Source organism: Lithobates pipiens, unplaced genomic scaffold (assembly GCF_037356315.1).
Source record: "Lithobates pipiens isolate NorthernLeopardFrog02 unplaced genomic scaffold, aLitPip1_a1.2 Scaffold_3, whole genome shotgun sequence".
Lineage (NCBI taxonomy): Eukaryota > Metazoa > Chordata > Amphibia > Anura > Ranidae > Lithobates > Lithobates pipiens.
In genome coordinates, this window is record NW_027507790.1 from 164,756,952 (window position 1) to 164,772,170 (window position 15,219).

General features: G+C 43.3%; 2 protein-coding genes across 4 annotated transcripts in view; one reads left to right on the plus strand and one right to left on the minus strand.

Annotated features, from left to right (window-relative positions):
* Positions 1 to 3,593, minus strand: part of XRCC4 (X-ray repair cross complementing 4) — a 577,202-nt gene extending 573,609 nt beyond the window's left edge. Inside the window, exon 1 of one of the 2 annotated variants that reach the window (XM_077462443.1) lies at positions 3,445 to 3,593. The gene's annotated coding sequence lies outside the window, so the exon portion shown is untranslated. The remainder of the gene's footprint in view (positions 1 to 3,444) is intronic. The other variant, XM_077462445.1, reaches the window with a different exon arrangement.
* Positions 3,594 to 3,670: 77 nt separating this feature from the next.
* TMEM167A (transmembrane protein 167A) overlaps positions 3,671 to 15,219 on the plus strand; it is a 52,601-nt gene continuing 41,052 nt past the window's right edge. The window contains exon 1 of one of the 2 annotated variants that reach the window (XM_077462446.1): positions 3,671 to 3,795. In XM_077462446.1, the coding sequence (XP_077318572.1) occupies positions 3,793 to 3,795 (3 nt within the window). In that variant the 5' untranslated portion in view covers positions 3,671 to 3,792. Of the gene's footprint in view, positions 3,796 to 4,086; positions 4,109 to 15,219 lie in introns of those variants that run through there. The other variant, XM_077462447.1, reaches the window with a different exon arrangement.

The window sequence follows — 15,219 nt, forward strand, 5'->3', positions numbered from 1 at the left end:
CTTCTGCTGCTTGTGATAACAATTGAGCAGCTGCTTAGCTGCATCGGTTATTACAAGGGAGCCTCAGCTTCAGACGTAATTCCGGTACAACCACTTGAAGTCAAATGACATGAAGTACAGGTATGTGACTTGGCAGAAAGTGGTTAGGTAAAATTTCATTTTAACTGAAAAAAATGATTTTTATAAAAATATCACTTCAGGATCCCGCTGTATGTGGATATGTGTATACTGTAATCAGAGGAATACACAGCTTTGCAGGAACACATTGGGGGAGGGGGGATTAAAGTACAACTAAGGCCCCTTAGATGCTATTTTTAGCGCCGCTTTACCGTCGTTTTAGTAGCAGTATTCGCCCGCTAGTGGGGCAGTTTTACCCCCCTGCTATCAGCTGAGAAAGGGTTAAAACCACTGCAAAGCGCCGCTGCAGCAGAGCTTTGCCAGAGGTATAGCCGCGCTGCCCAATTCCAATTTCAATGGCCAGGAGCGGTTTACACACCGTTCCTTCACCGCTCCAAAGATGCTGCTAGCAGGACTTTTTTTTACCGTTCTGCCAGCGCACCGCTCCAGTGTGAAAGCCCTCGGGCTTTCACACTGGAGTGTGAGGAGCGGCTCTTTCTGGCGCTTTGCAGGCGCTATATTTAATCGCTGTAGCATCTGCAAAGTGCCCCCGTGTGAAAGGGGTCTAAAAGCAAAACTTTTAGTTTTTAGTTTTGGATAGAATTGAGAAGGATTAGAACACCAGCCAGTTTGTATTACTGAGACTCACCCTCTCTGTGTCCTGTTCACCTTCATCATTAAAATGTGAAAGTAAAAGAAAATGACATCAGAATAGTAATAGAGGGGAAATATTCCAATGGGGACAACTAGTTCTAGTGACAACCAGGGACTCACTCACTTCCTGTTTTGGCTATGGGACAGGAAGTGAGAAGTCTCACCTACAGCACACGGATGGCAAAAAGAACTGACAGGGGACCCCTTTCTCTATCCAAAATGAAAAAAAAAAAAAGGTTAATTTTACTTTAACACCTCTGTTGTTCTGACTGGATAGCATGTGACATCCTGCACATCGTGGCACGCAGCGCGGCAATCAGTGGTGAGCTGGGTCCTTCGGACACATTGGCTCTTTACCACGTGCTCAGCTCCGTCCAGTAGCATTGGCTCTTTACCATGTGCTCAGCTGCGTCCAATAACATTGGCTCTTTACCATGTGCTCAGCTGTATCCAATCACAGCTGATCGCATGTAAACAAATGCAGGTTCTCTGCGTTTCCTTTCCTCAGCACTGTCAGTGTACAGAGGCAGCGTTCCAGTTACAGGGGACATTTCCACAGATAATCAGTGCAGCCCCATCAGTGTCGCCTTATCATAGCGGCTTGTCAGCGCCCATCACTGGAGAAGAAAAACTATTTATTTGCAAAATTGTTTAACCACTTGCCTACTGGGCACTTTCGCCCCCTTCCTGCCCAGACCAAATTTTCAGCTTTCGTTGCTCTCACACTTTGAATGACAATTACTCAGTCATGTAACACTGTACCCAAATTAAATTTTTGTCCTTTTTTTCCCACAAATAGAGCTTTCATTTGGTGGTATTTGATCACCTCTGGGGTTTTTATTTTTTGCGCTATAAATGAAAAAAGACTGAAAATTTTGAAAAAAAAACGCATTTTTCTTTGTTTTTGTTATAAAATTATGCAAATTATTAATTTTTCTTCATACATTTTGGCCACAATTTATACTGCTACATATCATTGGTAAAAATAACCCAAATTAGTGGATATTATTTGGTCTTTGTGAAAGTTAGAGAGTCTACAAGCTGTGGTGTGAATCCTAATAAATTGATCACATCTGATGTACTGGTGGTCTATCTCGCTTCTTGTGACCCGAACAAGTCAGGAAAGTACAAATACCCCCCAAATGACCCCTTTTTGGAAAGTAGATATTCCAAGGTATTTAGTAAGAGGCATAGTGAGGTTTTTGATGTTGTCATTTTTTCCCACAATTCTTTGCAAAATGAAGATTTATATTTTTTATTTTTTTTTCCACAAAATTGTCATTGTAATAGGTTATTTCTCTCACATGGCATGTGTATACCACAAATAATTCCCCAAAATACATTCTGCTACTCCTCCTGAGTATTATGATACCACATGTGTGGGTCTTTTTCACAGCCTGGCCACATAGAGAGGCCCAACATGCAGGGAGCGCCATCAGGTGTTCTAGGAGCATAAATTACACATCTAACTTGTTGACTACCTATTACACTTTTGAAGGCCCTGGAGCACCAGGACAATGACACTGATACGTGGCACTGATGGCACGTGACACTGATAACAGATGGCACTGATGACAGATGCCACTAATACGGGGCATTGATGACACGTGACACTGACAGATGGCACTAATATGTGGCACTGATGACAGGTGGCACTTACACGTGACACTAATACGTGGCACTGATGACAGATGGCACTAATACGTGGCATCGATGACACGTGACACTGATGACAGATGGCACTGATACGTGGCATTGATGACACGTGACACTGACAGGTGGCGCTGATGACACTGATGACAGATGGCACTGGGGACAAATAGCACTGACCACAGGTGGCACTGGGGACAGATGGCACTAACAGGTGGCACTGGGGGCAGATGGCAGTTTATTTTACTTTTTTTTTTGTAACTTACGGACGCTGCAGACATTCATCTCTCCCTCCTCACACAGAGCGGTGCTGAGAGATGATCTCATATGTTTACATATGAGATCATATCTCATTGGACACGCCGATCACGCTGTAAACGGCCGTTTATAGCAATCTGTGATTGGCTGTGTCCAAGGGTCCAGCACAGAACTTCCCCGATGCGTGCTCTCAGGAGCGCGCATTGCGGAAGTATATAGGAGGATGTCCAGGGACGCCTCCCCGGCAGATAGCATCCACACTGGAGCCGTCTTTCGGCTATAGTGCGGGCGCGAAGTGGTTAACAGAAATGAAGGAAAATGTTTTTTGTTTTTTTTTTCAATCAGCCTTTTTTCATTTGTTTAGCAAAAAATAAAAACCCAGTGATGACTAAACATCACCAGAAGAAAATCTGTTTGTCAAAAAAAAAAAAAAGATAAAAAATGTCATATGGGTACTGTGTTCCATGACCGCGCAATTGTCATTCAAAGTGAAAATTGATCTGGACAGGAATGGGGTGAAAGTGGCTGGTGTTGAAGTGATTAATACAAAGTGAGATCAGTTCTATCTCACCTGCTGCCATTGTCCATAGCAACCAATCAGCTCCTGCCTTTCATTTTTATTCCCACATAGCTTAGAAAAATGTAGAAGCTGATTGGCTGCGCTCCAGACACTTCTCACTAAGTGAGCAGAGGGGTGCCGGGGTGCCATGTATAATAACCCCGAACACAGGTCCGCATTATAATCCTCTGAGGAGACTCTCCTACCTCACTGACCACAGCAACTTCTCTCTTCCGGATCCACAAAAACAGCGCGGTCTCCTCCCAGCCAATGGGAATTCTAATTACAGTGACGTCACCTCACATAGCAACCGTGAGCAGGGTGAAGTGTGAGGGGGAAGAAGCGGTACTAAGTGTCTGCAGTGCAGGAGCCGTCTGTCAGAGCTCAGCACACGTGTGGATGACAGGGACTTGTAGGCTACAGGAAAATGGCCGCCGGGGACATGTTTGATTGGAAAGCTGGTAATGGTCATTTTCCAATAACAAGAGGCGGAGGTGACGTCACGGCAGCGACTCTCCTGGAAGTGTGATGTGGCTGAGTGGATCTGTAGAACCATGGTGAGTTTTGTGTGTGGACGGGGGATGGTACCGCTGTGTGTACTCCGTGTATTGTATGATCTTCTGTACTGTGTACTGATACTGAGCTTCTTATTATTACCTGTCCGTACAGACATGGGTGTCCCCTTTATGGCTCAGGACTGCAGATCTGTCACTGGCAGCTTCTCTCTCCTGGATTCCTGAAGGTGCAGCACACCCGGCTTATATGTATTACCCACCTCACCCCCAGGGCGATTCTGATATGCCTAGAATAATCGGCACCTATGGCTTCTGCTAGAAAGCTACTTAGAACCCTCCAAATAGGAATAAAATGGTGGGTGTGGCAATTTGTGTAGCAGTTTTTCTAATATAAAAACATAGATAAAAAAAAAAAAATATATATATACACACACACACACACACACACACACACACACACACACACACACACACACACACACACGCATGCACTCGCCTACCGGGCACTTTCTCCCCTTCCTGCCCAGGCCAATTGTCAGCGCTGTCACACTTTCAATGAAATTTGTGTGGCCTCCTGCCCATAAATAATGGATTACATCGGACGGATATCAAGGAGAAGGACGGTCTCCTCATCCGCCAGGGGCTCCCAAATGTTTCACCATGCAACTAAGCCAGGTAGTGGATCAGAAAAAGCCCAGCGATCCTGAAGGACCACACAACAACAACAATACATAAAAATATCTTGCATTTCTCATATACAATGTGTATATTCTATCTGTTAAATCAATGCTTTTCAAATGATTCCTAATATAAGTGATTTAGCTCCGTAATATAGCGATGGCAAATCATAGCAATCTCCCTCTAGGCCAGGGGTGGGCAAACTTTTGAGCATAGTGTGCCGAAATAATGTTTTCAAAGAAATTGCCGATTTTATAACAAAACAAAATGCCAACTTCACACTCTCAATCATGAAAATAATTTTTCATAAAGTAAATGCTGTAAACGAGTTTTGACTCTCACATCTCAGATGAGCCCCAATTCCTGCACCTTCACACCTCAGATTACTACCCCACCACTGTAACCCCCATTCTCATCTGCCCCACCACTGTAACCCCCATTCTCATCTGCACATACCTCCTGCACATCTGTCTCGCCTCTGTAACCTCCCTGCCCAACCATTGGAACCCCTACACATCTGTCCCACCAATACACTTCCTTTCACATGTACCCCACCATTCTACCTCCATGCTTTCTGTCCCACCACTGTAACTCCCTTCTCATCTGGCCCATCACTGTACCCCCTGCTCATCTGTCCCAATGCTGAACCCCCTTCTCATCTCTCCCACCTCTGAACCCCTCCTGCTCATTTTCCCCACTGTTGTACCCTCATCTGCTCCACTGCTGTACCCTCTTCTCATCTATGATCTGCAGAGTGGTGAAAGGAAGCAGAGATGATACACATATTCCTGTCCTGGCACACTCCTCCTGTTGATCCACCTCTTGCATCCAGTCCATGTGCTTGTATGTGATGTATGGGGTGTCCCGTACATGCATATGTAATGGATGTGCAATGATGAGTTCAAGTCAGGCATTTTCTGAAAGTGCATGATGACTGTGGACCAGACTTCCCTGATAGACCGTCATCACCTAAACACTATCTCTGGCTGGTTATTAACATATTTTGAGATTATAGTGCCTTCTGCAAGGAAATGCAGTCATGCAATACTGTACCCATTTTACACTTTGCTAAAAAAAAAAAAAAGAGAAAATTTTGTAAATAAGTAATTTTTCTTCTCCATTGATGATACTGCACTGATGATCAGTGCCCTGATGTAAATATCCCCTGTCATGGTAAAGCCAGTTATCAGCATTCCTTTCCTCAGACAGTGACAGCACTGAGGAAAGAAATACCAATAACCTGCATTTGATTAGCTGTGTTTGGACACGTGATCAGCTGTGATTGGACACAGCTGATCACATGGTAAAGTGTTTACGTCATTTGCTCTTTACTCAAATTAAATAAAAGGGAAAAAAAAAAAAGTCAAAGCACTCTGTGCTTTTGCGCAGATGCAAATGCATACATATATAAACCCTGTATTATAATAATAAAAAATTCTGCACACGAATCATTGCGAACATCCAAACAAAAGCAATAATAATTCTAGTGCCAATTTTTTTTTTAAAAGTCCGGCACACATATGTAAATGGTGATCGCAACGATAAATCAAGTCTATTTAAATCATAATTTTTGAAGAGCAACTGTTATCTCTGTCCTGCAGGGGCTCCTCCTCTGACCTGCTGTTGACTCACCGACAGTCACATTCACTTTAATGGGACGGCTGGTGATGCGGCAGGGACAACAAGGTGAGTGAATGCCCACTAACAGGCGCTGCGATGATGGATCTGAAATGACAGGTGCTCTTTAAATTGCTGGTAGTTAGAATCTTTAATATTTGCAAGCAAAATGAAGATTTCCTATTTAGAATAATAAGCTGTCAGGTTAGTAAAGCAGCGATATCAGAACCGACCCACATAGTTGACAAACTACTCGTATTCTTTTATTTAAATCAATAACATTGCCAGTGCGTGTTATATCAGCTTGCAGAGCTTGGATTTATTAAATGTGTTTAGCAAAAATGTAAATATTGAAGAATATACAGCCTCATGCAACATAATTAAGATCCATTTCATGCTGAATAAACTAAATTAATCATGTATTTTAAATAGAAAACTATCTTTAGATAGATTTTTTTACTCCAAAAGCATTTTACTAAAATAAATTTTATTTAAAAAAAAAACTGATTTAAATAAAAAAAACAAAACAAATGTATCCAAATTACTTTTTAACAATGGTTTGGGTGGACGTGGAGAAGAGTAGGCTCAGTTTGTTGTCATTGAATAAATATTTAAAGTGGTTGTAAAGGCAGAAGATTTTTTATTTTTTTTTATCTTAATGCATTCTATGTATGAGGAAAAAAAAACCTGTGTGCAGCTCCCCCCTCAGCCTCCCTAATACTTACCTGAGCCCTTATCAATCCAGCAATGTTGTACAAGAGGCTCAGCTGTCCTGGACTCTCCCTCCTCATTGGCTGAGACAGCAGTGGGCGCCATTAGTTCTCGCTGCTGTTGATCAAAGCGAATGAGCTATCAGGGGTGGACTGGGCCTGCAGCTCCTTGTCTGAATGGATACACTGTTAGAAACCATTAAATCAGACCAAGACAGAAGTACAGTTAAATCACGCTTGTTTAACCACTTGCTTACTGGGCACTTAAACCCCCCTCAGTCCCAGACCAATTTTCAGCTTTCAGCGCTGATGCACTTTGAATGACAATTGCGCGGGCATACAACACTGTACCCAAATGAAATTTTTATCATTTTTTTCCCACAAATAGAGCTTTCTTTTGGTGGTATTTAGTTACAGCTCGGAGTTTTATTTTTTGCTAAACAAACAAAAAAAATGCAAAAAAAAAAAATCATGTTTAATAGTTTGTTATAAAATTTTGCAAACGGGTCATTTTTCTCCTTCATTGAAGTGCGCTGATTAGGCGGCACTGATGGGCTGCATTGGTGGGCACTGATGGGCTGCACTGGTGGGCACCGATGGGCACAGATAAGGCGGCACCGATGGGCACTGATAGGTACCACTGATAAATGGGACTGATGGGCACTGATAGGTGGCACTGCTGGGCACTGATGGGCGGCACTGCTGGGCACTGGTAGATGACACTGATGGGCACGGATAAGTGGCACTGGGGTGCAGCACCTTTGAGGCAGATTGTGGGCACTGCTGGGTGGCACTGACGGGGGGCACTTACTTTTTAAACATTTGGCACTGCAGGGGGCAGGTGGGCACTGGCAGGGGGCAGGTGGGCACTAGCAGGGCTGGCCGTGATCGGGACTGATGCTCAGCGCGAGGAGGAATAATAGCCGATTACCGGCTCCATTATATCACATGATCAGCTGTCATTGGCTGACAGCTGATCACGTGATAAGGGGTCGGGATCGACCCCTTGCACGGATCGGTGATCAGGCGAGTCTCATGGACTTGCCGATCACAGAGTGCACCGCGCGCACCCCTCAGGGGGCGCACAGGCCGCTCGTGCACGGGACAACGTCAATAGACGTAGTCCCGGCAAAGGAGATCCACGCTGTAGCCGTCATTTGGCTATAGCGTGGATCTCAAGTGGTTAATAATAAAAGTAAAACGAACAAACGTAGTCAAAACATAGCAAAAGTTCAGTAACCAGAACAGATTGTCAGCCAAGCCAGCAAGCAGGATCTGGAGCCAGAAGGGATGTCAGCAAAGCCAGCCTTTAAACGGGAACACAGGAGATGTTTCTTGTGATGTTGACCAAGGCGAAGGCAGAGACACGCTGGACCGGGCGGCTTAAGTAGGCAGGACTAACAAGCAGGATATGAACAACAGCTGAGTAACTGTGGAGAGATAGGAGCTGGAAATTACCCGATAGCTGAGTGGCCAGCTCAGAGAAGGAAGGGCCGAGCCCAGCCTTGACACACACAGAGCAGCGGCTCAGGTACCCCGATAGCAAACTGCTTGCTGTGAGGGCACTCAGCAGGAGGAAGGGACCCGAGAAGAGGAGGATCTGGGCTGCTCTATGCAAAACCACTGCACAGAGCAGGTAAGTATAACGTGTTTGTTATATTTAACCCCCTAAAAAAATAAGCCTTTACTATCGCTTTACTTATCTTGCATCAGTCTTTTTAAGCCTATGTTTATATTTTTGAGTTTTTTGGAACGTATGCAAGATCACCTGCTTTCCTGACACGCACAGAAATGTGCTACCCTTTAGCAGATGCGTGGCAGTGACATTAATTTTCAGATCTCTTTTGGCCCTACTTCTCCAGTGGGACAAGAGAGTGTACTTTGTTCTGCACTCCTGTGACCAGTATGCTGCCAACAGCAGACTGATGTCCACTGTCGGCTTGCATCACTCAGCTGGTCGTTTACTTACTAATCTAACCTTTTTTCTTTTAATGCTTGTAAACACAATCAAACACACACTGTGTATGATTGGACACAGCCAATCAGCAGGTTTCAGCCAAAATCATTGGCTGAAAGCTACTGCCAAACATGTGTTGTGTCCCATAACAGCAGGGGGCGCACGCCCCAAACCTGGGAGCTGTTACACCTGCCACTCGCTCAGAGTATTTACTGTGAATGGTCAGCAGGAGGCTAATGGCACCAACACATCTGCCAAATCAAATCAAAAGGCTTGATTCTGGAGCACCATGCGGTTTGGTGCTAAAATTTTACAAAATGGTCAGGGAATTATTTTGTGTGTTTCTTGCACGTAGGGCAGTTCATTTAAAGCAGTTGTATAACCGCACAAATCTTTAAAAAAATTATTTTATTTTTTTAAACCTGTAAGGCAAAAGGAATAATGAGCTAGTATGAGTATTGCATACTAGCTCATTATGAAATGCTTACCTTAGAACGAGGCGTCGGCAGCTGTTCCTGGTCCACGCCAAGGGAGCTGACGGTTCCCCTCGGCGTGTCTTCCAGGTTCGCGGCTCTAGCGCTGTGAGTGGCTGGAGCCGCAATGTCATCACTCACGCAAATGCGTGAGCGGGAGACTTCTTTCTGGCAAGGTCAACGTCTGCCGGACCTTCACAGCGCATGCGCCACTAACGTCAGCGGCTGCATGCAAAGGGAATATCTCCTAAACCATACAGGTTTAGAAGATATTAATTTTACCTACAGGTAAGCCTTGCCTAAAAATAAGGGTATACAGCCACTTTAAATAGGCTGTCCTACATGTGGGAACAGCCCACATCCTCTGTTGCATCTGCATGATGTGAACGTAGAGTAATAAAATGCCAAAGCATTGGACCCAGGGTCAATTGTAAATGGTTTATAAAGAAAGTCACTGGGATAATGTGGCCTCCATCCATGTTCAAGGCTATGGGATACCATTAGTAGAATAGCTGGCAGTACTTTAGGTATTGGTTGATCCTATTATGTTTGGATTTGTAGTGCTGCCCAGTTATTCTGTGTTTTTTTTTTTTTGGGGGGGGGGGGGGGGGGGGATGGGTCGAGGCTGAATTCAGGGAAAACTGTTGCACATTTTACTTTTCAAGGATAGTTTTGCCAAACATTAGGTTTTATTGCTTGCATGCATGTTTACTTTTTATTAGTATTTGGGATGTCATGAAAGCAGGAAGAAAGGAAGGATGAGGGGGCAAAAATTGCTAATGTCAAATATTTGCCAGATGTCACTATAAAGGCTGTTGGCTAACCCTGGGTCAGCCATTGTGCACTCGCGTTGTGTTTAGATGGGCGTTGATTGATGGATTTTCTTTTTTTATGTTCTCTGCCTAGAAACATTCAACTTTAAGTATGAGTATTTTAATAAACAACCCAATTCCCATTTATCAGCAATATCTTTATAGAGTTATGGAAATAAATCTAGATAGTGATTCATTGGTCTTTTTTTTTTTAGCAGTTGCTAGTGCTTCAGGGCATAATCTATAACTTGTTCCTCGTGTATTCTAATTATAAAGTGGAAGTAAAGTCTTATTTTTTTACTTGTACCTACAGGTAAGCCATAATAAGGCTTACCTGTAGGTACTGTGAATATCTCCTAAACTTGCACTGTTTAGGAGATATTCAGAGTGCATGCAGCCAATGACGTCATCGGCGCATGCACTCTGCAAGTCCAGCTTACCGTGCCGGACCTTCAGAGCCCATGCCGCAAACGGGCGCTCCCACGCACAGTGACAGCATCGCCGTTATGGAGCCCACAAACCCGGGGAAAAAAACACGGGAATATGTCAGCGGTGTGCGAGTGCCACTGAAGGGCTTTGTTCTAAAGTCTGCATTGCATACTGGCTCATTATGCCTTTTGTTTTACATGTTTTTTTTTTTTTCTCCCCCCCAGGGTTTACAACCGCTTTAAAAGGAGGTGTAGCATTTTATTTCTCCAGCTGATTTCCAGATTCCCCCCTTTATTCAATTTCAGACCTTGTACACCATGACCTTTTTTTCCATCTAAAATCAAAATTTTCTTTTTTTTTTTTTTTTGGTGGTGTTGTGTCGACTCTTGGGTCCGGTTCACACTGAGGCAGCACGAATTCCAGCACAACCGCCGCAGCGTCTTGCAAAACGTTTTCTTTATAGAAGTCAATGCAAGTCGCCCCCCAAAGTCGTACAGGAACCTTTTTCTAAGTTGGAGCGACTTGTGTGTCCCTCTGATTAGAACGGTTCCATTGTACAGAACGGGATGCTACTTGTCAGGCGGCTATTCGCCTGAAAAGTCGTCCCAGTGTGAACCGACCCTAATGCTGTCTACACATGGTGGCTTTGTCAATTTCAGTCCGCTTCCAATAACACAAATTTCCTTGTTCCATGTGACCAAATGCTAAAATTCAGGTTGGAAAACATTAGAGGGTGTCTCTGATCAGGTCCCATACCATTTTCTGTCATTACTGGAAATTAAGAAACAACGTCACTGAAAGCATCTAAATTGCCACAGAACTGAGTAGTGTGTGGCCAGCATTAGATTAACATACATTTTTTTTTTTTTTTTTTTTTTTCCCAATTCATAATTTTTATTAAAACCAATTTTAGTTTATTGCACTTAGAACAAAAACAACTAAATGCACAATAAAAAAATAAAATAAAATGCATGTATTTTTTTCTTTAACATAACATGCAACCACTGTGCAGTGGTTTTGTACAGTGCAGCCCCGATGCTCCCCTTTTTGGGTCCCCCACCGGTGCTTCTGGCTCCTCTTCAGCCAGTGCCCTCAATAGCAAGCAGTTTTTTCTGAGGGCACTGGTGTGTGCTCACTCCCAAGCCCTGCTCTGTGTTCATAGGACACATAGAGCTGCAGCTCCAGCCAGTGGCTCCCGCTGCTGTCTCAGCCAATGAGGAATGAGAGACCCAAGGGAAGCTCCGCTATAGTGCACATCTCTGGATCGTGAGGGGGCTCAGGTGAGTATTGAGGGGGGCCACTGCACACAGAAGGTTGTGTTTTGTTTTGTTTTTTTGTTTGTTTTTTAACCTAGAGCAGTTAAAACCACATTAAAGCCATTGTAAAATCTTATATATTTCAAATGGATACACAAAAATTAAACCGCTCACTTAGTGTATCATCACCACGCTGACATCAAATCCTCTAAATCTTTAGCTGCTACTTAAACATATAATTATAGAAAATAGTAGGTGCATATAAATCTGTTAATCGTAATTGCCAAATAGATAGTACCTAGTAGTGCTAGTACTGTGTGAAAAATTAATTCACTCGACCTATCAAATCTTACTTTGTGCTAATTGTAAAAATAAGAATACACACACAAAAAAATACAGTAAATATCCACTCCTAACAGTGAACATAAACATAACATACAATTACTTATACATGAAATATTTGTGAGTCACAATATAAGCTGCAACTCCCCCCCAAAAAATGTATTAATATAAAAAAAAAAAAAAAATATATATATATATATATATATATATATATATATATATATATATATATATATATATATATATATATATATATATATATATATATATATATATATATATATATATATAATTTGCTCTCTCTCACCCTTCCTTGCGTCTCCTGCTTGATTCCCCACAGCAGAGTATGCAGTTTGAATAGGGCGCCACAGCCTACTATTGTCGTCCCTTTCGTCCAGCACCTCCTTCCGCCTCCGTATGTGAGCTTAGTGTATCAGTGATAGTTGCCAGATAGCCACCCCCCCTTCCATTGTAAAATCTTGTTTAAAAACGATAAATAATAAACATGTTATAACATGTTATACTTACCTGTTCTGGGCAGTTGGTTTTGCACAGAGCAGCCCGGCTCCTCCTGTTCTCGGCGCATCCCTGCTGTTCATTGCCCCCACAGCAAGCAGCTTGCTATGGGGGCACCCGAGCTGAGTCACAGCTGTGTGTGTCCATTCACAGAGCCCCGACCCTCCCCCTCTCCCCCGATTAGCTAACTGATTTTGATTTGGCAGCGTGGGGTCCAGTGGCGCTTCTGCTGTGTCTCAGTCAATCAGAAGAAAAGTCTCGGACAGCTAAGACACTCGTGGACATCGCTGGGGCTCAGGTAAGTCATTAGGAGGTGCTGGGGAGGCTTCTACACACAGAAGGTTTTTTTTTATCTTAAAGCAAAAGTGGAACTTCTGCTCATTTGTCTCCTCCCCCCTCATGTGCCACGTTTGACAGGTATCCTGTTCCCACTTCCAGGAGCCACGGCTATTGACGTCACCACTCGGCTCCCTCCTCCTCTCCCCCAGGTGGGGTTCCCGACATGAAGCAGTAAGGCTACACTGCCAGATTCCGTCACCCGCAGTGGCGGCGGCAGCGCTCGACAGCTGATGGAAACATCAGCTAGGGTGCCAACGTCGCTGGACTCCAGGACAGGTAAGTGTCTTATTATTAAATGCCAACAGCTGCAGTATGTGTAGCTGCCGGCCTTTAATTTTTGCAGTGGTGGGCGGACCTCCACTTTTTAAGTTAAAAAATACATTTAAAACAAAACCCCGCCTTTACAAGTCCTTTAGCGAAGTCCGTTGTCTAGTATTTTGTGCAACAAGTAGGACCACAGCCATGATGACCATCATGGAATTCACTCTTTTCATCCTAAAGCCAGCTGTTAACATGAACGTGAATGTCACTTTTTTTGAACTTATTGACAGGACATGTTCTAATGTAAATTTGATTGATTTATAAGGTCAGGGGTCAACAAACGTTTTATGAGTGGGCCGTATGCAGGACATGGTGCTGTACATTTCTTTCAGGAAAATAAATTTTAGATGTCTCCTGACACCCATGGCTGTTGTTTCCCTCTGACCTTGTCGGGATAAAACCTAAGGTACTTCCTGATCACAAACATCCAAATCTTAAGTGGAAGAAGATTTTATGAGATGAGCAAAGGAGTTGGGAGGAGAGTGATAGGTAGCTGAGAGGCTCTTAAAAGCATTCTGGAGAGAGATAGTATGTGAGGCCTGAGATGTAAATGGGAGACTCAAGAATGCTTTGTTTTGATTAGATTGTGTCCTGTGCTTTACTAGAGAAATCTAAAAGGTGTTTTCTTTCTAGAGGACAGCTAAATTTATCCATATCGAAAATCTCTCATTTCACATGTGTCACTTTGCCAAAATAGCTATGGAGTGAAGAGCAACCAAAACTGTTCAAAGAACTTCACCAGGCATTTTGTCTAAAGCATGCGGAGAAATTAAAGTGCAACCCTTTCTGTGAAAACAAGCTTGATTTTATGATGTCCACATGCCTTTTTAACACCACGTCACATGGTCATTTTTTACCCAAAGCATGTCACAGCTGACCAGTTTTGAGGTAAAAACTTTCAGTCCCATGATTTAGTAGGAGATTCCCATCAACGACAAAGATGAAGAGTGGGACCACAAAATTCTGTATTGGAAGTAGGAGAGGTGGTTAAATCACCACATTTGTTGTAAAGATATGCACCCCAATCACCATCTGCTGCCTGACCCCCCCCCCCGTATCGCCCACTCTGCAGCGTTTGCGGCCTCCCTCCTCTCCTCCTTTTGCTGGCTGCTGCTGGGCATATTTCAGAATGGAGCGTGGGGAAAGGGCTGGTAAATGTCATTTACAGGCTCCTTCCTTTTCTGTTTGGTACCGATCACTCACTGTGTTCATTCATAACTGAAGCATAGTAAACCTAGTTTGATTCTTCCATTTGTGAATGAACAGGAAGTTGCTCAGAGTATTTCCCATTCATTCACTGTCCGGTGCAGCTGAGCCTGAAGAGAAAGGGATTGGGGAATCTCTGTTCTCAGTCCATTTCCCCCCATGTCAAAAGTGAGACATCAGGGGTCTGTTTACACTCTTGATATTTCACCAAAGCCCCCCAATGCTGCTCCAAAAAAAAAAAAAAGGTTATAGAAAATTATTATAGTAAAATATAATAATAATTTAATCCTTATATTATTATTATTAACGTAAACCAATCTCTGCCTTACTGGCAAAGTCCACTGCTCTATTGACACCAACAACTGCCCCACGGACACTTCCACTGCTTTACTGACTGACACCATCCACTATTTTACTGACCTGTTTTTAATACATTTTAAAATGTATTTGATATATATGTGTGTGTGTGTGTGTGTGTGTGTGTGTATGTTAGTTATATTTTTAGAGCTGCACAATTAATTGTTAAATTGTGATCTCGATTCAACCCCCCTGACGATCTCTATAACAGAGTTTGCTGATTATTTTATACAAGTAGAAAACATCCCGGGCAGTCTGACAAGTTTTTAACATGAAACATTGTAACTCTTCCTTCCTGGATCAAAGGGATACACTTCTGTGTGTAAAGAAAAAAAATGCAGGCAGTCTGCCAAGTTTTTAACAACATGTAAATGCAGGAAGTTACTCTTAGGGCCGGTTCACACAGCGAGGCGTCTCCGACTTACCTCGCCGCGACCTGCGGGGAGCTCAGCG